Source organism: Mesoplodon densirostris, chromosome 1 (assembly GCF_025265405.1).
Source record: "Mesoplodon densirostris isolate mMesDen1 chromosome 1, mMesDen1 primary haplotype, whole genome shotgun sequence".
NCBI lineage: Eukaryota > Metazoa > Chordata > Mammalia > Artiodactyla > Ziphiidae > Mesoplodon > Mesoplodon densirostris.
In genome coordinates this window covers 40,104,109-40,127,249 of record NC_082661.1, presented here as the reverse complement: position 1 = coordinate 40,127,249, position 23,141 = coordinate 40,104,109, and the positions used below count along the sequence as shown (strand labels likewise).

General features: G+C 37.9%; 1 protein-coding gene across 10 annotated transcripts in view; it reads left to right on the top strand.

Moving 5' to 3' along the window:
* The first annotated feature begins 3,800 nt into the window (after window positions 1-3,800).
* MINPP1 (multiple inositol-polyphosphate phosphatase 1) overlaps window positions 3,801-23,141 on the top strand; it is a 48,153-nt gene continuing 28,812 nt past the window's right edge. For 2 of the 10 annotated variants that reach the window (XR_009532859.1, XM_060102525.1), the window contains exons 1-5: window positions 3,808-4,576; window positions 7,514-7,711; window positions 10,658-10,755; window positions 20,656-20,789; window positions 21,645-21,784. Coding sequence is in view for 8 of the 10 variants with exons in the window: in XM_060102525.1 (XP_059958508.1) it covers window positions 3,940-4,576; window positions 7,514-7,711; window positions 10,658-10,755; window positions 20,656-20,789; window positions 21,645-21,753 (1,176 nt within the window). In the remaining 2 variants the exon portion in view is untranslated. Of the gene's footprint in view, window positions 4,577-7,513; window positions 7,712-10,657; window positions 10,756-14,695; window positions 14,988-20,655; window positions 20,790-21,644; window positions 22,734-23,141 lie in introns of those variants that run through there. The other 8 variants (XM_060102511.1, XR_009532860.1, XM_060102560.1 and 5 more) reach the window with 8 other exon arrangements.

Here is a 23,141-nt window from a genome sequence, read left to right as displayed (position 1 = left end):
AACTTTAGAAACCATGTTCTTAGTATTTTCTATCCTTTCATAGACTGCTTACCCTTTTCCTCACAGAATTTAGCTTTTTCCTTTATCGTTACTTCACCAGGAGGCCATCTTCTTTAATAACTTCTTTAAAAGTCTAGTAGATAGCTGTAACTTAAAATGCTATGTATGTCATCATGCAATCTTAAGAGTAGAATGACTTTACCATTTTAAAAGTCCTATGAATAATCTGACAAAAATAACCTACCCGGGCTTCCCTGGTGGCACAGTGGTTGAGAGTCCACCTGCTGATGCAGGGGACACGGGTTCGTGCCCCGGTCCAGGAAGGTCCCACATGCCGTGGAGCGGCTGGGCCTGTGAGCCATGGCCACTGAGCCTGGCCACTGAGCCTGTGCATCTGGAGCCTGTGCTCTGCAACGGGAGAGGCCACAACAGTGAGAGGCCTGCGTACTGCAAAAAACAAAAAACAAAAAAAAACCCTACCCTATTCTTTAATGTAATAGATTGATTAGAAAAGAAGTTCTACTTAAGACAAATTAGAAAAATGTAGAACTGAGTTCAGTTTTCTTTTCCACTCTGAAAGACACAACAGATAATGTTTATTTCTGGATAAAACTGCACAACCATTAGCAATCCAAATCTTCCATTCTCAGTTGGATCCTCAGAGCTGAGCATCCAAACTCCTACTTTTTTCCCCTTTTCTCTCAATTGCAAATCTAAGCCATTTCTACATTCCATGGGACTTAATTCCCATTCCTCCATCTCTTCAGACAATCTTGCTTCCTATGTCACAAAAGAAAGTGAGGCCACCAGGCCTGAAATCCATGAATTCTCTGCCTTTAGACCAACAAATTTATCCACATGTGCATCCATCCTTTCAATCCTCCTTCAGAAGATAAAGTCTCCTCTCCTTCTGGTCCAAATCAAATTCTCTGTGCTCTTGGTTCCACCCTCTTCCATCTCTTCAAGGAAGTTTGAACTATTAATTTTCCATTCTATCTCTTGTGTTGTGGTAGATTTGTCAAATACATTGCTACCATGCCCACAGCCTCTTATAAGGGAAGGGAAACCACCCAGTCTTTGCAAAGGGGCAGCCATGTTTTGTACCATACAAATTCTTGTGTACTAACTGATTGGACGAGGTGGGAATCTATTTCAAAGGGCAGCCAATTTAAAGGCTGGTAGAGAATTAATACATGGCCTGGTATGAAAACTTTTCAAAGGTGCTCACTGCTTTAAGAATGAGAGACCCATTTTAAGTGAGATGAGTGGATTTTTATTATTAGAAAAGTTATGAAATGATCTTTGATGCGTGTCTTGCCTGTGAAAGTCATTCACTTTACGGTGGAAGTAAGGTTACACTGTATGGTTGCTAGAGACCTAAGCATCTCATTACAGAAATAATAACAACATGGAACATTATGATAAAAATATCACTCATAGCAGCCTATTATACTGGGTTTAATCATCTCTGATTCTCACAAAAATCCTTCAATGTAGGTTCTAATATGCCTATTTTCAGGTAAGGAAACCAAGGCTCAGAGAACTTGGGTAGGTTTCCGAGGTTAATGTGTCACTGAGCTGTAGTCTGGATCCAAAGCTTATGAGCTCTTTGTCCTTTTTATGCTGCTTTTTCCTAGCCAAAAACATGAAGGTATTGATTAATTTTATCATTTGTCATCTTGGCTTGACACCAAAGATGATTAGAGTTGGTTTACATAAGTATATAACCAGCATAAATTAATAATTAGAGGAAGAAAAATAAAATCAAGCTAGGGGAAAATTTAGTGTTTTGTAAATAGTTAGGCAGGGTCTCTAAAGATTGTTTCACTAGGAAGGAGTGATGCCATTAGGAAGACTTGGTAGCTCCTGAGGACTCAAAAGATTGGGCATGAGAGGTGATCATTATTAAATACATATACTAAGTAAAATATAGTGAGATGCATCTAGCACAAATGCTTGCTGAATGAACTTAGAAATATTACCAAGCACCTCAGCCTATAAAATATAAGGTTAGGAAATCCATAAAGGGGGGGGGGAGGGACAAATTGGGAGATTGGGATTGACATATACACACTACTACACTGTATGTTGTGTATATATAATACATAACTAATAAGGACCTATCGTATAGCACAGGAACTCTACCCAGTACTCTAATGGCCTATATAGGAAAAAAAATCTAAAAAAGAGTGGATATATGTATATGTTTAGCTGCATCACTGTCCTGTACACCTGAAACTAACACAACATTGTACATCAACTCTACTCCAATAAAAATTTTTTTAAAAAGGAAGTTCGTACAGAGTAGATATTCATTAAATATTAATTTGAGCAAAGTTCTGTGACAACATCACTGACCATGACTATTCAGGCATTGACATTCCACAGAATGGCATACCAAAAAAGAACATATTCTAAAGATGGTTACCTGCCACAGAACAGCTTAAAATTCGCAGCATTCAAGTCGGAATCTATTCTTGATTTTACACCATTTTCTTCACTGGGTTAACATTAAGATCTATACCTCTCTGGACCGGAGGGGCACTTTTAAGGAGAAAAGGAGTAAAGATGGAGACGGACTTACCAAGAGCAATTCAATGGTGTCTTTAAAGGAAAAGCTACACTTAACAAAAACATGGCCCAAACTTCCTTCAATCTGGATCACCGTATGACTTTTTTTTTTTGCGGTATGTGGGCCTCTCACTGTCGTGGCCTCTCCCGTTGCGGAGCACAGGCTCCGGACGCGCAGGCTCAGCGGCCATGGCTCATGGGCCCAGCCGCTCCGCGGCATGTGGGATCATCCCGGACCGGGGCACGAACCCGTGTCCCCTGCATCGGCAGGTGGACTCTCAACCACTGCGCCACCAGGGAAGCCCCGTATGACTTCTTTAATACTTATTCTTTTCCCAGCTGGCATATAAACTAGGGTTCAAGTGGTGAAACCAAGGTATTCTTCAGATTGATGATTTGGGGGGTGAGATTCTGAGCAATAACCTACGAAAAAACGTAGGGGTTGATTTGAATATGTCATTACGTGGGAGGAGAGTTTGGACTCGGAGTGGCGGTAAATACACACCTTGTTTGCTTCATACAGATCAGCTCATACTTATAATGGAGTAAATCTTTTGGGCCACGATTCAATGCGCCCGAGTTAGCAGATTGCTGTCTCTACTGTCTAAGCCCTCGGTATCAACAAGCACAGTTCTTCTGGGGTGCTGTCCCCCTGATGTCAGCTTTGCTGGTCCAGGTCAAAATACTACCAAAGGCTCAGGAATTAAATTTCCTGGAGAACTGAGCCTCTTTCCAGGTTCGCCTCTGCCTTGCTGTATTAATTTCAAACTCTAATGGGGGAGTAAACCTTGGGCTCCAGGAGGCATGCTGGGCCCGGGCCCTGGGGTTTGCATTTTCAGTCACCGCCTCAGGTGGATTTGATGCAGCTGGTTCAAACTACATTTTGAAAAACAGAGTAGAACGGGGTATGGATGATGATACAGAAGTCAGCTCTTAAAAGGTGTCCTGTTTTGGCAGCTTTGGAAACGTAAGGCTGAGTCCGGGCTTATTCACACCCTAGAGAATTTAAACAGCGGGGGAGTCGTTGAGTCAGTCCCTGAGGCGCCGCCAGCTACGAGGAAACTCGCCCACGCTCGGGGGGCCAGGCGACGCCGGCTCCACCTAAGCCACAGGTCTCCGAAGCTCCTCGAGGATTTCTAACGGCTTCACCCGAGCCACAATGCCACTAGGTTCCTCGAAGCGTTCAGCCCGAATTCTCGGTGTGCCGGAGGCAGGCGCCACCTCCTCACAGCCGGAGAGCTGGGTACGCACAGTGATTCCCGGGGCGGGGCACCGGCCGGAAGCACCCTCTGGACCCGCCCCCTGCCCACCGGAGCCGGAAGCCGTCGACCGAGCCGGTATGTTGCCCTCCGCGGGCCGCAGTGCATCATGCTCCGTGGCCCTTGCCGCCTCTTCAGGGTCTCCGTGGCACCCGTCGCGGCCCTGGCTGTGGCGCTGGTCTCGTCGCTCTCTCGCTGCTCCCTCCTGGAGCCGGAGGACCGCGTGGTCTCGCCGCTCAGCCCCTACTTCGGCACCAAGACTCGCTACGAGGATGCCAACCCCGGTCTGCTGCCGGACCCCGAGGCGCCACGGCGGGACCCACAGCTGCTGGAGGAGACCTGCACCCCGGTACAGCTGGTCGCCCTCATCCGCCACGGCACCCGCTACCCGACCACCAAACAGATCCGCAAGCTGCGGCAGCTGCACGGACTGCTGCAGGCCCGCCGGCCCGGGGATGACCGGACCCGTGCTGCCGGCGGCGGCGACCTGGGCGCTGCGCTGGCCAACTGGCCGCTGTGGTACGCGGACTGGATGGACGGGCAGCTGGTGGAGAAGGGGCGGCAGGACATGCGACAGCTGGCCCTGCGCCTGGCCTCCCTTTTCCCGGTTCTCTTCAGCCGAGAGAACTGCGGCCGCCTGCAGCTAGTCACCAGCTCCAAGCACCGCTGCGTAGACAGCGGCGCCGCCTTCCTGCAGGGACTGTGGCAGCACTACCACCCTGGGTTACCGCCGCCCGACGTCGCAGGTGACCACCCCGGGCCGCCCGGCCACTGCCCTGCCTCGGTCCTCCTCCAGATCCCGGACTTTCCCGATCCCAGCCTCTCCTTACTTCCTTCTGTCCCCAGCCCCCCATCCCATGGGATGTTCAGGACTTGGCTCTCTCCCTTATCCTCGTACATAATGTTCATTTATTCATTCATCAGGGATGAGTTTGGCACCTTCTACGTGCAGGACGCTGTGGTAGACGTTGGGTGATCCAGTAGGAAGGGAGACAGGCCAGGGCAGTTTTTGATCACCCATTCCCAAAATGAATTTCTCCCTCTGAGCACCAACCCCTCTCCCCTTCCTCCCTCTCTGGCGACTAGTTCTACAGTCCGGAGCACTTTTTTTTTTTTTTTTTTTTTTTTTTTAAATCTAGGACTTTTCTTCCTTAGGCTTTACTTCTGATACTAATACTATTTGGGTTTTGTTTTGTTTTTTTCACTTAACAGCTTTTTCAGATGTTAATTCTAGACCTACAACCTATTTTAGGAGCTACTCTCAAACTTTCTTTACCGCTCTGCTTTTTTCTCTGTTTTGATTTTGCATGTACTGTAGAGTTACTCTCCTTGTACCTGTGGCCCATGGTCATGGCACAGTACTTTACTAATTTATTCCACTACCGATACTTTTGCAAAATTAGAGAGATCATCTAGTGGAGCTCTTTTATGTCACAGGTGAAGAAGCTGAGCCCAAGAAAATGCCTTGCTGATTGTCCTTTATTAGTTTGAGGCCCAGAATCCAGGTCTTCTGTTTTCCCTCAAATGATGCTTTTTCCTTAGAAAATGTTTTAAAAGTCACAGATAATAATAATAGCAAACACTTAATGCTTGCTGTGTGCTAGGCATGCCTCACATTTATTTCACAAAATCCTTACAACAGCTCTCTGAGGTTGATTGTATTTTCCCTCCCTCTTAACAGGTGAGGAAATTGAGCCGCAGAAACATTAATTTGCCTAATTTCAAATGAGTAGGTATGAACCCAGGAAATCTGATTTAGAGCTTGGTCTCTTAACCGTTACACTATACATACAGCTTCCATTTGTCCTGTAACTTAAGGATAAGAATGAAAACATGACATTTTTGTGCCAGAGAGATGAACAAGCGTTAATACTTTCTTCATCAGCTTTAAGGTCAAAGTTGAGGTGAGGCATCATTTAGCTTTAAAAAGCCCAAGCAAAAAATAAATTAGAAGTAGACTGGTTTGTCATTTCTCTAATAGCATTCTCTCTTAAGCCGTTCAGCCATCTCCAAGGGGTTCTTCCATTGACCCTGTCATGTGTCATGGCTCTGTCATGACTCTGTGGGTAACTCGGTTGGCTGACTTGTGTTTAGTCACTTGTTGAATCATGCTTTTTAATATAGCTAGACTTTTTTCCATTGATATGAGTGAAGATTTCCCACAAATCTGTTAAACTAACTGAATGTTGAAAACAGAACATACTTCAATATAATACTACATATGTATATAGTGTATTCCAAAAAGGGACTACTGGACCTCCTGGGATGAATGAATTTTTGCCCTTAGATGGATTATGAGAATGGGCATTTGCCAGCCATGGATCAAAATAGTTCAGGATAAGCCACCCCTCACCATTTTCAGTATCAGAGATTAAACCCTTTGCTTAGCTGCTTCATTATTATCTACAGACAATTGTTTTGCCTGTTGTGTACATCTGGGCTTTGGAGGGAAGCCACTGAATTGGATTTTGTATTCTTACAGAAACAGAACAATGCCTTTGTTTCTATTTAAAGAATAGCAGTAATTAGATAATAGCAGGGATGAATTATCCAGATCCACTTAGGAAATTTTGAGGCCACAGAAAAAGATGACAAAGATCACTTATTTTCCTAGTAAGCTATTTCTTAAGAACTGTAATCTGATTGCCAATTAAAATTGGCAGAATTATTCATTTCAGGAGCTCCTGAAATGGATACACACACACATAAAAATATTTTCACATACACATCTGAAGCAAAATGGTATAACTAGACCTAATTTTCTTATTTTAATTACAGAAATAGTATACTTGGTGTTCTTTTCATGGTAAATTATTGGAGAAATGATGATTGGAATCTGTGTATTTTTAAATATGACTCTGAGAAAACTTAAAAGGCACCCCAGTAGTTGAAGCATGATTATGAATGCTTTTCTAGTATGTATTTGTTACCGAATTGGGGAAATAATGTTACACATAAAATTCTAAATGGGAAGTTATTCTGGAGCTTCAGTTAGAAAATAAACCGAATCAGAAGCATCTAGCACAATGAAATACAGAAGACCTGAAACTTTAATGTATTTTGTGCTATTGTCAGTAGTTTTTGTCCAAAGCAGTCTTTTGTAAAGTAACACAGGGTTGAGAAAGTTAATTGAGAAAATAAAATACTCTATTTAGACTTTGGCTTAGAGTAGTAAAACAGAGCCTGTCTGTCGAATTCTCTCTCACCTTGTAATTAGAAATGTTGCTAATTTTTAGATTGTTTTCTCAAATTTTCTGTGCCTGATGCAAACAGTACTTAGGTAATAGATTTTTACACTTTTTATGACATTCATATCTAATTATTTTTGTTTTCTTTAAGAAAACATTGATTTCAGTTACCTTTATTTCATAGTGTAGTATTGCTCTAACATTTTATTTTATCTTTGATATTTTCTGTTTCTTTAGTCTTTTTTAGAGTATCCTCTCATAAGCTAACAATTACAAATGGGGAATAGTTTTGCCCTATGTCTTTCTTGAGCAGTGTGTACTTATTTCAGACATGTCAATGAATAAATAGGTTTTTAGTGTTCCTTTTTACACTTGAAACAAAATTTTCCAATAATTTGAAATTGTCATTCATGTCAATGAATATATATATATATATATGTATATATATACACACACACACATACATACACACACAATTATTTTTTTCCCTTTCAGACATGGAGTGTGGACCTCCAAGAATTAATGATAAATTAATGAGGTTCTTTGATCATTGTGAGAAGTTTTTAACTCAAGTGGAAAGGAATGCTACGGCTCTTTATCATGTAGAAGCCTTCAAAACTGGACCAGAAATGCAGAACATTTTAAAAAAAGTTGCAGGTATTTTGCAAGTGCCAGTCAACAACTTAAATGCAGGTAATGTGCCTATTATCTCGCATTTGAACTCTGAAATAGGTTAAGTGGTTTTTAAACTCTGAACATGGAAAAATATGGAAGCATAAAGTTATTCCTTTTAAAGGACCACAATTGATTTTACGTTGAGAAAATAATGTGTTCTAGGTCAAGAAAATTCTATATCTCATGCTTACTATTCTTAGATTCCGATTCTTCTTTGAATTTTATGTAAATTAATACACAAGATTCTTGATGTATCCTGGAATTTTTTTTTTTGAGGGCAAAGTTTTATAAAACTTCAACTCTAAGCATTATTTATAAAACAAAAATTATCTTTTTCTGAATTATCTCCTCTTAAAGTGATACAAATGGAAAGTCATATAAATTCTTTAGCTTTTAAAGCAGTTCAGAGTACATGTTAATGTTTTGAGAGGGGATAAGTTATTAAAGTGTGATTTTTTTTTCTTTGTAGCTTTTATACCTAGAGATGCTGAGAAAATGAGCAGTCATGTATGTCATAAGCTATTGCAGTGGATGGGTTGACTGTGCAACCTGGGACACTTTAGGGTGAAAGGAAACACTATTAATAATTATGCTGGGAGAGCAGGTGGAAAACCAAGGTACATCGTCACCTAGCAATGAGAAATTAAGAAAAAATAATAAGTTTTTTTTCCTGTTTTCTAGGAATGTATAATCCATACAGCAGATATTGACAGATATATAGAGTGTGGTTTCATTATACTGTGAATAAATTTCCAAAGACTAGAAGTAGGAGATGTTGGGAATAAATTAAGTAGACTAGAATATGTCAATCCTGGTGTCTGAATGCTTTATAAGGATCAAAAAAGTGAAGACGCCTAGACTAGCATCTAAAATTGAGTTTTTTCCCTTTTCTTCAACTGGCTATACATTGGGGTCCTTTGCAGAGCTTTAAAAATTATTTTATTTGGGAAATAATTCAAGTATGTAGATAATAATAAAGGCTAATATAATGAGTATCTGTATACCCACAACTTAGTTTGATCAAATTTAAACATTATGCTTCACTTAGTTGCTTTAAATAAATTGAGGGTCCTTTGACCCTCTCTAGGATCTCATTCCTTTCCTTTTCTCCCAGAGGTAACCATTGTCATGAATTGAGCATTTAAGTCATCCCATGCCGGTTTTTATATTTATGTTTCTATACCTAAATGGGGCATTTTGCAGAGTTTTAAACTTTTAGGAATGGTATCAAACTATGATATCAGTCTGAAATTTGATTTTAATTCAACTTTGTATTTTTTATTTAATGTGTGTAATTCTAGTTCTGCATTTTAAACTTATGTACAGAATCCCATTATATTACCAGCATCTGGCCATTATTCTGTTAGTGGGCATTTAAGATTGTTGAAGATTTTTTTAAAAACACTATTTCTAGTCCCTGACTTGACAAGGATTATTTGTATTTTACTGATGGGGTAACTGAGAGCAACTTCTTTTTAGAGGCAATATTAGCATAGTGGTTAAAATCATGGGTTCTGGAATTGGACTGTTTGTATTCGATTCTTGACTTTGTTATATTATTGACTAACTGTGATCTTTGACAAGTTCCTTAATATAACTGTGCCATAGTTTCTTTCTCTGTAAAATGGATATAGGAATTGTACCTGCCTCACAGGATTATTGCAAGGATTATATGAGATTAATTCATGCAAGGCATTAGCACAGTACCTGGCACAGAGTAACTGTTCAAAAATGTTTTAGCTATTTAAATACTTTTTTTTTTTTTGCATAGAAAGGTGATGCTGTTTGTGTTTTCTGTAACTTATTTTTACTTAGCAATGTATCTCTCATTTTTTTAAATTCTATGTTATTTTATAGGATATATATGATTACATTTTAAGGTAAATGATAGTTAAAAATTTATTTAACCTATCTTCAAGTTTTACTGGTCAGAGAGCCTGGAGCTAATACAGTCCAAATTCTTTATTTTAGAATTTAAAATTACTTTCCTACTAAGGTTTTTCTTAGTTTTTAACTTTCAAATAACGCAACAGTGGACATTCTTATAGTCTGCTTTTTGCACTTGAGAGTTTATAAGATAAATAACTATAGGTAGAATTGTTGGGTTAAGGTGCATGAATATTTTACATCTTAACGTATACTTCCAAATTGTTCTCTGAAGGTGTAGAAAAATTTATATCAACAATATGTGAGAATGCTCATTTCCCCCAATTCATCGGACAGTGGATATTATTAGTCATTTTGACTTTTGCCAATTTAATTAATGAGAAATGATATCTAGCTTTAATTTTCATTTCTTTGGTTACTTGTAAGGTTGAACATCTTTTCATATGTTTATTAGCTATTTCATTCCTTCTGAGAATTGACTCTTCATAACCTTGGCCATCTTCTATTGGATTATTTTTATGTTTTTTCTTATTGATCATAGGTACCCTTTATGTGTTATGGATATATTAATTATATGTCCTTTGATATTGCTTGACAAAAGAATAAATCCTTTGCCTATTTTGTGTTGAGACCCAGGAAGCCTAGAGTGACTTAGCCAGGATAATTAGTGTCAGAGTCAGGTCTCATAGTGTGATTTTTCCCTCTTTGTTGTTTCTCTCCTTCTTGACCCTTTGTTTCGCCTTCCTCCTGACTCCTCAGTCTGCCTTTTCTTTGTTCTTTACCTTTTGCAGTCTTCTCTTCTTTTTTATATCCTTCTCTGTACTTGCTTCTTCTTAATAGTTATAATGTGAATTGCGTAGTTAAAAGAACTGTTCAGTAAATGTACTTTGTCATTGCTGATTTTCAATTTGGGGACTAAAACCTTTTATAACTTTATCTCCCCTCCTCTAATCCTCTAAAATTAACAAAATCAAGTTATGTTTTATATAGTAAGTCCTTGGCATTCTATAGATATTCAGCCTTTGGAAAACTGCAGGAAATAGTAACCTACAAATTTTACCTTTTTTTTTCTCTCAGATTTAATTCAGGTAGCTTTTTTCACCTGTTCATTTGACCTGGCAATTAAAGGTGTTAAATCTCCTTGGTGTGATGTTTTTGACATAGATGATGCAAAGGTAAGTATTACTTTTGCAGTTTCTTTGCTTTTTTTTCCTGCATGGTTTTCATTGTTGTCTTTATTTGAAGCAGCTTTTCAAAAAATAAGCAGAGTAGGGAACATTAAGTGTCTTTGACTATCTTGTAATTTTCCTAAAAAAGAGAGATTAATTGTTCAGATAGGACCTACCTACTTGTAAATAATTTAGGTTCATAAAACTCTGGAAAACATTCTTCCATTGTGATTTGATTTCTATGTCCACCCAGTTAAAAACCTACTTAACCCATCATCAAATTTTACTGCTGGAAAGGATTATAGAGCTAATATAATCCAAATTCTTCTTTTTATAGGAAGCCAAAGCTCAGAGAAGATGAATGGTTTTCCAAATACCTATTCTTTTATAAAGTTTTCATAATAGATAGAGTTCTGTTTTCTACCCAGTGATGGCAGTGATTCATCTAGGTTCTGCCTGGCTACTTTGTATTCCCTTTCTTTCCTCTTCATTCATGTTGTTTCTTTGTAGACTTTTAGACTCTAGAGAGAGCAGGGCAGACAGACCTCTGGTGACTGTAAAGGAGGCAAATTCTGGTCAAATCTGGGATGCTGGGAGCCAGAGAGGTGGGGTAGGAAAGTGTTAATTGTTTTCTTAAGTCTGGAGGATCAAGGCATTGGATAGAATTCTGATGGATGAGAGTAAGATGTATCTTTATGTATGGGTCATTCAGAAATATGGACTTTAGAAACTTTAGTTATCCCTTGCATACATATGGAACCTTCAGCATTCTGTATGAAAATCAATTATTAACTTCAGAATTTAACCTCAAATTTTGAAAAGAAGTGTACTATTTGTCAGTTAGAAGCAAGCTTTTAAGCTGAGAGCTAATGTACATTTGAAAGTAAACAAGTGCTTTATTTCGTTAATTAAAGACTAAAGTGACCAACAACCAGATTAAAGGTGATTTTTCTGTAGTATTATGCCAATGCGTCAGTAGGGCTTAGCCGGTAAGTTGGAGGAAGGGAAAAGAGCCCTCGATGGATGCTTGCTCTAGGATGCTGAGCGCCAGAAGTAATAGGTGTATGTATTTCCTCTCTGTGCTCCTGAATTGCTCCCTGATGATCTACTTTTTCTCTGTCTTTAGTACTCAAAACACTTCTCATCTCCTCTAAATGTCCATAACTATCACTTCAGAAACATCCTGGCCTACCCTTCTTTAAAATGCTCTATGCTTAGGATGATCATAAAATTTATGTTCTAAATTGAATACTTTTATTTATTTTTTATAAATTTATTTATTTATTTTTAGCTGCATTAGGTCTTCATTGCTGCGCACGGGCTTTCTCTAGAGGTGGCCAGCGGGGGCTACTCTTTGTTGTGGTGCGCGGGCTTCTCATCGCAGTGGCTTCTTGTTGCGGAGCACAGCCTCTAGGCACGCAGGCTTCAGTAGTTGTGGCTCGCAGGCTCTAGAGCGCAGGCTCTAGTGTGGTACATGGGCTTAGTTGCTCCATGGCATGTGGGATCTTCCCCGGCCCAAGGCTCGAACCCGTGTCCCCTGCACTGGCAGGTGGATTCTTAACCACTCCACCACTAGGGAAGCTCCTAAATTGAATACTTTTAAAAGTGAAAGGGGAACCAGTAATAATTACACCAGTATAGGTATAAACTGAGATTTATGGTCACCATTTATTTGTGTCAAAATTCCTCACCTCCCTTTTCTCCCTACCCAGATTTCTGTAGGGGAAAAAGCCGATAAACAGTATTGAAGTGATTTTCAATACTGTGTAAATGACTGAGTGGTGTTGGCAAAAGGGAAGTTTACTTTTTAACAGAAGAACAACTTATTTGCCCAAGTTACTACAGTTGTTGGAATATTTGGCATATGCTTACCTGGCTGTCTGCCCTTTTTGTATTCTGAGTAGCTATATCCATGTGGTCCCTTACTTCCAAAGACCGACAACTCTGTGCTTTTATTTCCATATCATAAAAGATGGAACTATTAGGTGACTTAGATTCTATGCTACTTGTTTTTCTTTTTCTTTTATTTTTAGGATTACCCGTTTATCTCTTTATTGCTTATGAACTTCTCTCTTTTTTTCCCCACAACTTATTTTGAAAAATTTCAAACTGACAAATTGTAAGAATAACAGAATGAACATTCATGTCCTTCACCTATATTCACCAGTTTTTAACTTTTTTTGCCACATTTGTTTTTCTTTCTTTATAATCTATTAGTTTCCTATTGCTGCTATAACAGATTACTGCAAACTTAGTGGTTTAAAGAAACACAAATTTATTATCTTACAGTTCTGGAAATCAGAAGTCCAAAATGAATTTTACAGGGCTAAAATCAAGGTATCAACAGGGGGCTGTGTTCTCTCTGGAGACTCTAGGGGAAAATCTGTTCCTTGCCCTTTCCAGTCTCCAGAGCCCACCTGCATTCCTTGTATCACTATGACCACAGCTTCATGGTTATATCTCCTACTGTGTCCTTCCTGCCTACTTCTTTTAAGGATCTTTGTGATTATTGGGCCCGTCTATATAGTCTAGGATAATTTCCATCTTAAGCTCCTTAACTTAATCACATTTGCAAATTCCCTTTTATCATGTAAGATAACATATTCATTGGTTGTAGGTGTTAGGATGTAGACATCTTTGAGGGACATTTATTCTGTCACATATACATGTAATCTTTTTTTTTGTAAACGTCAATACACTTCACCCTTAAATACTTGGGCATACATCTAAACAAGAACCTTCTCCTACATAATCATAGTAAAATGTAAATTTACATATGCATATATAGTACAGTATTGTCTAATACACAGTCAATATTCGTGTTTTCACACTTGTCTTAATAGAATCCTATATTTATAGCTTTTATTTAAAAAAATTTTTAAACATCTTTACTGGAGTATAATTGCTTTATTATGGTGTGTTAGTTTCTCCTTTATAACAAAGTGAATCAGCTATACATATTTGTATATCCCCATATCTCCTCCCTTTTGCGTCTCCCTCCCACTTTCTTTTTATTTTTAAATTCAGGATCTAATCAAGGATCATTCACTGTATTTATTTGTCATGCCTTTAGTTGCCTTTAATCTAGAAGAGTGTTCCAGCCTTTCTTTTGTCTTCTATACACTGGCATTTTGCAGGCATCTAGGCCATCTTTTTTTCAGAATGTCTGTGTCTGTTTTTTCACTTAAGATTAGATTGGGGTTTAAACATTTTTGACAAGAATACTATATGTGTTCTTATATAGTGTGTCTAATCAGAAGGAATGATGTCACTTTGTCACATCATTTATGATAATATGTTTGATCATATGATTAAAGTGGCACCTTCCAGATTTCTCCATTGTGTAGGTACCTTTAAACAACTTCTCATTTTTGTTTTTGAATTTTATTTATTTTTTATACAGCAGGTTCTCATTAGTTATCCATTTTATACATATTAGTGCACATATGTCAGTACCAATCTCCTATGACCAATCTCCCACTTCATCCCACCACCACCACCCCCCACTGCCGCTTTCAAAGAACTTCTCATTTAAATGACCATGATTTGAAAATTTGAAATACATGTTTAAATTAATTGAATAAGTGCTTCCTTTTTATATAGTAAAAGCAAATAAGTTAGATTCTTCATTAAAAAATATAAAGTTTTCTTTTGATTTAGATGTTTCCTGTGATTTTTTTTTTCTTTTTCAGTAATTTGATACAAAAATCTCTGCTTAGGACTTTTCACTATGAAATAGGTTTACATACTGAAGTATTTACAGATGCAATAAAATGATGTCTGGGATTTGCTTCAGCATAATCCAGTGGTGGTGGTAGGGGCATAACTGGAACAGAATTGGCCAAGTGTTAATTGTTGTTGAAGTTGGATGAGAGGTATGTGGGGGTTCATTATTCTCCTGTTCTCTATTTTTATGTTTGAAATTCTTTATTAAAAATGTTTTAAGGGGCTTCCCTGGTGGTGCGGTAGTTAAGAATCCATCTGCCAATGCAGGGGACATGGGTTCGAGCCCTGGTCAGGGAAGATCCCACATGCCGCGGAGCAACTAAGCCCATGCGCCACAACTACTGACATGCGCTCTAGAGCCCGTGAGCCACAACTACTGAAGCCCGCGTGACTAGAGTCTATGCTCCGCAACAAGAGAAGTCACCACAATGAGAAGCCCGCGCACTGCAACGAAGAGTAACCCCTGCTCGCTGCAGCCAGAGAAAGCCCACGCACAGCAACAAAGACCCAACACAGCCAATATAAATAAATAAAATAAATTAATTTATTTAAAAAAGTGTTTTAAGAATTAAAAATGAATAGAAATGTATGAAATTCTGAGAATTCTGGATATTATCAGATATCCAAGACCTTATGAAATGCTGGTCCATGTGTGCCTTCATTCAGCAAATATTGTTTGAGTGCCTGCTCCTTGCCAGGCACTTGGTTGAAACTGAAGATACTAACATAAGATAGGCATTGTCCTCAAAGAATGTCACAAGGAGTGAAAGACAAAAAAGCCATTCCAAGACAATGGGATGGCTATAACAGAAGTATATATAAGGTATAGTGATACATAAAGTTGATTAATGGCAGTCAGGTAAACCTTACAAAAGAAATGACACATGAACTATGTACTTCTCTGTGGGATAGCTTTTTGCAGCTTTGTATTTATCTTCTACTGTAACAAGTATATCTATTTTCTACTGTAATAAGTATATCTAGATTTTCTATCTCATCTGGGGTCAGTTTTGGTATTTAATATTTTCTTGTAAAAGTCATTCATATTCTCCAGGTTTTCAGATTTATTTGTGGAGTTTGGCAAATTTATCTCATGATTTAAAAAAATGTCTTCCTTCTATATCTGAGATTATTTCCCCATTATTATTACTTATTTGTGTATCTGCATTTTCTTTATTATGTTAGTTTAGTGTCTACTAATCTATTATTTTTTTTCCCAAGAAACAGTTTAACTATATGTTTTGAACTTTATGTAATGGAATCATCCAGTATGTGTTTTTTTGTATCTAGTTTTTTATCAACATTATATTTTTAAGGTTTACGATGCTGCATGTAGCTATAGTTCAGTTATTTTTATTGCCGTATAGTATTCCATTACATGAATTATCATAGTTTTTTAATCCATTATCTTGTTGGTAAACATTTGGGTTGTTTTCAGTTTGGGACTATTATGAATATTCTTGTGTATGTCTATAGGTTTGTATATACACATTTCTGAAGGTCCATGTCTGTAGTAGAATTGCTGGATCATAGGATATGCAGAACTTCAAATTTACTAGATAATGCCCAATTATTTTTTGGAGCTGTTCCAGTTTATATCTTTATGCTTCTTTCCATATATTTTTTTCTTGTTTTGGACTCTTTCTTTTTTAAATGATTATTTTATTTTCTTAAGTCTTTCGTATTCATGATACCGTGTTTATTTAATTATAGTTTTCATTTGCTCTGTAGCAGAATTTCTAAGGTGAGAGGTTTTTTTTCTGTCTATTTTATCTGTGTAGCAGTCTTGTTTTTAATTTGTATGTTTATAAAGATACTAGCACCTTTTAAATTATTACTCATCTTTGCACTGAATTCAGCTTTTACTTCTCAGGCAGCCAGTAGGGATGAGCAGCTATTGAGAGATAAGTAGTGTTCCTTCTAGTTTGGAGTTTTTCTCTGAGATTCTTTGTAGAATGCTTCTTATAAAGATGGAAGGTCAGTCTGTTTCCTGTAATGGTGTTGCATACTGTCCAGGGAGGCTCCTCTTAGACTTCGTTCTTATTGTTTCAAGCAAAGGATTATTGGATCTACTCCTGCAAGTGTACCATGTGCTTTGAAGATCTGTCTTCTGTTGGTTTTATCTGAGGGGTTTTGTTTGATTTTCATTGCATTTGGCAGTCCTTCCTCATTTATGGTGGTGGCTCAGGGTACAGAGGTCTCCTAATTTCTTTGAAAGGGGCATTTGCATTTCTTTTTCATTCTTCTTTTTTTAGAGTGATTTCTGAGAGAAGAGAGCGTATATATCTTAATTCCATCATCTTAAAACCCAAAGCTTTGTTTATATTTTCTAGTTAAGAGCACTTTCAGTGTTTCATTGCAAAATACGATGTTTGGCATAGTCACTAGTAGTTATCCTTACCAAGTTAAGAAAATTTCTATTTCTTACTAAAACCTTCTGTTTATTTATTGTTTTTAAGATCAGGAGTGTTTGCTGAATTTCTGGCATCTAGGAAGATAATTTTTTTTCCTCTTTAATCTTCTAACATAGAAGTTACATTAGTACATTTTTTAATATTGAATTATCCTTGCATTCCTTCTTTCTCATGATATATTCTTTTACTGACTGATTTTTCTCCTAGTTATAAGTCATGTTTCTTGTTTCTTTATGTATTTCCAGTAAGTATTTATTAGATACTGGACACTGTGAATGTTATGGTGTTGAATGCCTGGATTTTGTCTTCTAAGTATTGAATTTTGTTTTATTTTGCAGTTAAGTTACTTGTGGATCAGTTTGATCCTTTTCAGGCTTCATTTTTCTGAGTTTATGCTCTCGACCTGACCTTACAAAACTCAGAAACAAAACCTTACTTATACACATGTCTTTACTATTAAAGTATGTCTCTTCTGGGGTCCAGATTGAAGTCCTGGATGTCTTGGTATCTATGGAAGCTCTCTCTACATAGGCTGCTTGGAACATGAATATCTCTCAGCCTTGTGATAGCTCTGGAATTGATCAGCTTACAACTCCCACGGCCTTTGGCAGCAGAATCAAGGGGACTCCCCCCACGATTTTTGGAGTTCTTTTTCTGTGTAGCTTCCTCCTCTCTGATACTCTACCCTGCTAATTCCAACCACTTCAGACTTATTAAACTCTGAGTTCTGACTCCTCAACACAGCAAGACTGCCGAATTCTGCTCGACATCTTTTTCCCTGTGCCACAGTTTGAAGCGCCTCTCCTTTTTCATTTCTGATACTATTTTTGTTTTATTTCTTGAATAGATTTGACAGAACTTTGTCTAATTCTTTTTATTTTAATTTTTTAACGTTTATTTTGTCCCTTTTGCTAACTTCTTAATTTAATTGCCTCTTTAATATATGTTTAGTTTTGTTTTTGGTGTATGGCAGTGGCCTACCCTTGCTCTTGCTCTTAAACTTATGGCGTGCACTTAATTTCTCTAGGGACTCTTCTGGGAAGAATGGCTCATAACTACTGTGTAGTCTTCTCTTGTACCTCTTTTGGGTTGCAAGATTTAGCCCTTTACTTTTGGTGTTGGATCAAATGATACATGAGTACAAGTTTGACATTCAGATAAAGGCTACCTTAATCACCAACTCCCAATTCAAGACCTCTCCACAGAAATCTACCACTCCTGTCAGTTTGATGTGTACTTTTCAACCTTTTCTGTGCTCTATTTATAATTTATACCATTCTTAGAAATGTAAACAGTGTAATTGTGTGTGTGTGTGTGTGTATTTTGCTAGTAAACGATATTATACTGTATTATTCCTTTTTTTTTTTGTCTTTAACAAATCTGTTTATTGTACAAAGATTACCTGTCATATAAATTACTGCAGCAGGGCTTCCCTGGTGGCGCAGGGGTTGAGAATCTGCCTGCCAATGCAGGGGACACGGGTTTGATCCCTGGTCCGGGAAGATCCCATGTGCCACGGAGCAACTAAGCCTGTGTGCCACAACTACTGAACCTGCGTGCCTAGAGCCCGTGCACTGCAGCAAGAGAAGCCACCACAGTGAGAAGCCCACATGCAGCAATGAAGACCCAATACAGCCAAAAATAAATAAATAAAATAAATAAATTTATTTTAAAAAATTACTGCAGCACACCACTACAGGAATTCACAAAGCAATTGACATTTATTGAACAATGTCTGTGTGCTAAGGGCATTTTTGAGGGCTTTGCACAATTCTCAGGAGGTACTAGAACTCTCAGTTTGCAGATAATGAAAGTAAGACTCAACTAAATTATGGGATGTGTCCAAGATTACAAAGCTAATAAAGAAGAGATCCAGCAATTTGAATTAGATCTGTGAAAGGCATAAGGATCAAAACCCTGAAAATGACTGACCAGAGCTTCCCCTTTCATAGATGATAGCTTTCAATTCTCATGAAAATGTAGAAAGAAAATTATATGTTCCTTTGCTAGTCCACAATCAAGATGATTGGTCTCCTCTGAGGGCTGTAAGAGAAGTATCTGTTCCAGGCCTCTCTCCTTGACTTACAGATAGCTATCTTCCTTCTATACATATCTGTGTACAATCCTTCCCCACCATCTTGCTCTTCTCCTACTACCAACAGCAGTTAGACAACATACACTGGGTTTTATACAAAAACCCAGTACATAAAGAGCACTATGGCCATGATAGGTTCAGAAATGGCATAATATTGCCCCGCTGAACTACAACAATAATTGGTGGGTCTGATCTATTGCAAGCAGAGGCCAACAAGTATTTATCATTCTTAACCTGCTCTTCTCATTTAGCAGTATGTTTTGGAGATCTTTCCATGTCAGTTCATGTAGACCTACAAATAATCTTATAGTATTCCATAGTATGTGTGTATCATAGTTTATTTAAGCCTCTACCTATTAATGAAATTCAGGTATTTCCAGGAAATTTGGGGGGGGGAGGGCTCCTTTAAGCAGTGCTACTCTAAGATATTCTTGTACATTGTCTCTTGTGTTCCTCTGTGAATATTAGTTTATAAGAAACGGAATTAAACGGGCCTTAAAGATGTGTGTTTTTGTGGATTTTGCCAGTCTGTCCTTTAGAACATCTGTATTAATACACATTCCTTCTAGTACCAGTTTTCCATATCCTTGGTCTACTTTCTTTTTTTTTTTTTTTGGCTGTGTTGGGTCTTCATTTCTGTGAGGGCTTTCTCTAGTTGTGGCGAGCGGGGGCCACTCTTCATCGTGGTGCACGGGCCTCTCACTATCGCAGCCTCTCTTCTTGCGGAGCACAGGCTCCAGACGCTCAATAGTTGTGGCTCACGGGCCTAGTTGTTCTGCAGCATGTGGGATCTTCCCAGACCAGGGCTCGAACCCGTGTCCCCTGCATTGGCAGGCAGGTTCTCAACCACTGTGCCACCGGGGAAGCCCCCTTGGTCTACTTTTATTACTATTTTTGCCAAACTGATACATGAACCAAAGTAACTCATTTTCTGTCTGGTTTCTACCTTCCTGAAATTCTTTTTTTTTTTTTTTTTTTTTTGCGGTATGCGGGCCTCTCACTGTTGTGGCCTCCCCCGCTGCGGAGCACAGGCTCCGGACGCGCAGGCTCCGGACGCGCAGGCTCCGGACGCGCAGGCTCAGCGGCCATGGCTCACGGGCCCAGCCGCTCCGCGGCATATGGGATCCTCCCAGACCGGGGCACGAACCCGTATCCCCTGCATCGGCAGGCAGACTCTCAACCACTTGCGCCACCAGGGAGGCCCCTGAAATTCTTAAAAATTCCTGATTCACTGTTGGCACCTTCTGTGCTGTAATGAATATTCTTCTATGTACATTTTTTCTTTTTTTCTGTATATATCTTTGCTATCATCTTAAAATAATTTTAGAAGAAAGGGGAGGTGAGCACATGTCTTTAACCCACTATCCTGAACTGTCATGGATTCTGGATTACTGGTTGTGAGTACTACTAACTTGCTCTTGCATGTCAGTCTCTACATTCCCATTTGGGTTTGTGTCCCAGCATAAATCTCTGTGTCATGGACCTTTGGGTCCAACCCTTAGATGCTTGAAATGGTAAGTATAAACTCTGTAAATGCTAAGATTCTACTATACTTTGTGTAGAATGGTGATTAAACAATGTAACCTTTTCTGAAAAAATCATTATTAAATCAGAAAATCTGTTACATTAATAAAAATTAATAGTAATGATTTTTGAAATTTGTATTTTTAGGTTTTAGAATATTTAAATGATCTGAAACAATATTGGAAAAGAGGATATGGGTATACCATTAATAGTCAATCCAGCTGCACCCTGTTTCAGGATATCTTTCAGCACTTGGACAAAGCAGTTGAACAGAAACAAAGGTAAAAACTTTAAAAAAAATTTTTTTTTTTGATGTATTGGGTCGGCCAAAAAGTTCGTTCGGGTTTTAGGATCTTACGGAGAAACCCAAATGAATTTTTTGGCCAACCCAATATATTCTGAGTGCCCAGTTACGCTTCTGGAAAATGTTTTATAATGGGTGATTTTTAAAAATAGATTTTGCTTATGTTTTTTAAAAATAATTATACTTACAAAAGAATTAGATGACATATGTAAGTTATAAAGCATATAAACATATAAACCCTCCATTCAACCCAGGAACTGGAACATTACTAATAATTTGCATGTGTCTATTTATGTGTTCCTTAGTGACTCAATTTTCCTGCCCTCTCTTGCCCCATTTACTCCGTATCCCCTTTAACTACTATTCTGCATTTGGAGCATATCATTCCTTTGCCTCTATAAAAAGGCTTTATTATGAATGTATGTGTGCCTAAACAATATGTTTAGTTTTGCTTAGAGACATAAGCAAATGGGACTTGTTTTTTTCCCCCCTCAACATTACATTTATAATATTTATCATGTTGTTGCGTATACTGTAGTTCATTCATTTTTACTACAGTACAATATTCAATAATGTTCAATATTCAGTAAATAAATACCACAGTTTATATCATCTTCTCTTGTCAGTGGGCATTTGGGTAGTTTCTGTTTTTTGCTATTATAAATAGTATAATTGTACATGGTTTCTGGTATGAATTTTTTTTAAGTTTTTATTTTAAATGAGAGTTTCTCATCGAAAGTCTCTGTTAACATTCGTACTTCTCAAAGTTAAAAAAAAAACCTTTTCATAATTTGAACATTTGGTAGAATATAAACTCCATTTTATTTGACAGATATGCTTCCATGAAAGCTTATACGTTCACAGTTGGAGATGAAAATCATGCTATAAAGACTGAGACAGAAAGACTGAAGATGGTGTATTTAATTGGGTTGGCAGTATGAAGTTTTATATACATACATAGAGAGAAATTATGTGAGTTTGTGGATATAAGTTTAGTTTGTGGAATTTTCTTGGGTTTGGGAATTAGGGACCATCTGTACTAGATCTGGTTTTCTTCCCTGACTTACAATGGTTCAACTTATGATGTTTTGACTTTGTGATGGTGCAGAAATGATACACATTCAGTAGAAACTGTACTTTGAATTTTGATCTTTTCTGGGGCTAGCTATATGCAGTATGATACTCTCTCATGTTGCTGGGCATTGGCAGTCAGCTGCAGCTCCCAGTCAGCCATGCGATCACGAGTGAAACACTGCTAATATACTTACGACTCTTCTATATCTATACAACCCTTCTGGTCTTCACTTTGAGTACAGTGTTCAATAAATTATATGAGATATTCAACACTTTATTATAAAATAGGCTTTGTATTAGGTGATTTTGCCCAACTGTAGGCAAATGTAAGTGTTCTGAGCACATTTAAGGTAGGCTAGGTTAAGTTATGATGTTTGGTAGGTTTTTGACTTATTGATGTTTTCAGTTTAATGATGGGTTTATTGAGACATAACCCCATCATAAGTGGAGGAAGATCTGTACTTAGTTTCTGCGACCAAACACTTTTTTGGGGCAAAATAGTCAAGGCAAATTCCCTCTTGAGATAGGCACTAATTTCTTTCCTACTTGGTTTTATGAATGTTTTAAAACCCTTAGACTTTATGAGATAACAGATCTTTACTGTTTGTTCATTGTTTATTTGTTTGTCCCATTGTTGAATGTGAGGTAATTAAAATTGTGTCTGAAAGATTCTTAAATAACTTTTGCAAGGTTTGCTGTTACAATTTGATACCAGATTCAAAGCTTAAGTAAGAATTTTATCATTGGTGTTTTAAAAATAAGTATTTCTGTACACTGGAAACTACAAAGCATTACAGAGAGAAGTTAAAGATAACCCAAATAAATGCAGAGAGATACTATCTTTATGGATTGGAAGACTCAGATTGATCATCTGTAGGCTGACTGCAATCCCTATCGTAATTCCAGTAGGTCTCTATAGAAATCGAGAAACTTATTCTAAAATCTATACGGAAATGTAAAGCACCCAGAAGAGCTAAGACAATTTTGAAAAAGAACAAAAGGACTTAATAAATACCTGACTTCAAAACTTATAAAACTATAGCCGTAAACAAATGGATCAATAGAATAGAATAAAGTCAAGAAATAAATTCCAATATATATGATCAGTTTTTGACAAAGATGCCATGGTAATGCATTGGAGAAGAGAATAGTCCTTTCAACAAATGGTGCTGGAACAATTGGACATCCATATGTTAAAAAATGACACACCCTTACTTCACACTCTACACAAAAATGGGTCATAGATTTAAGTATA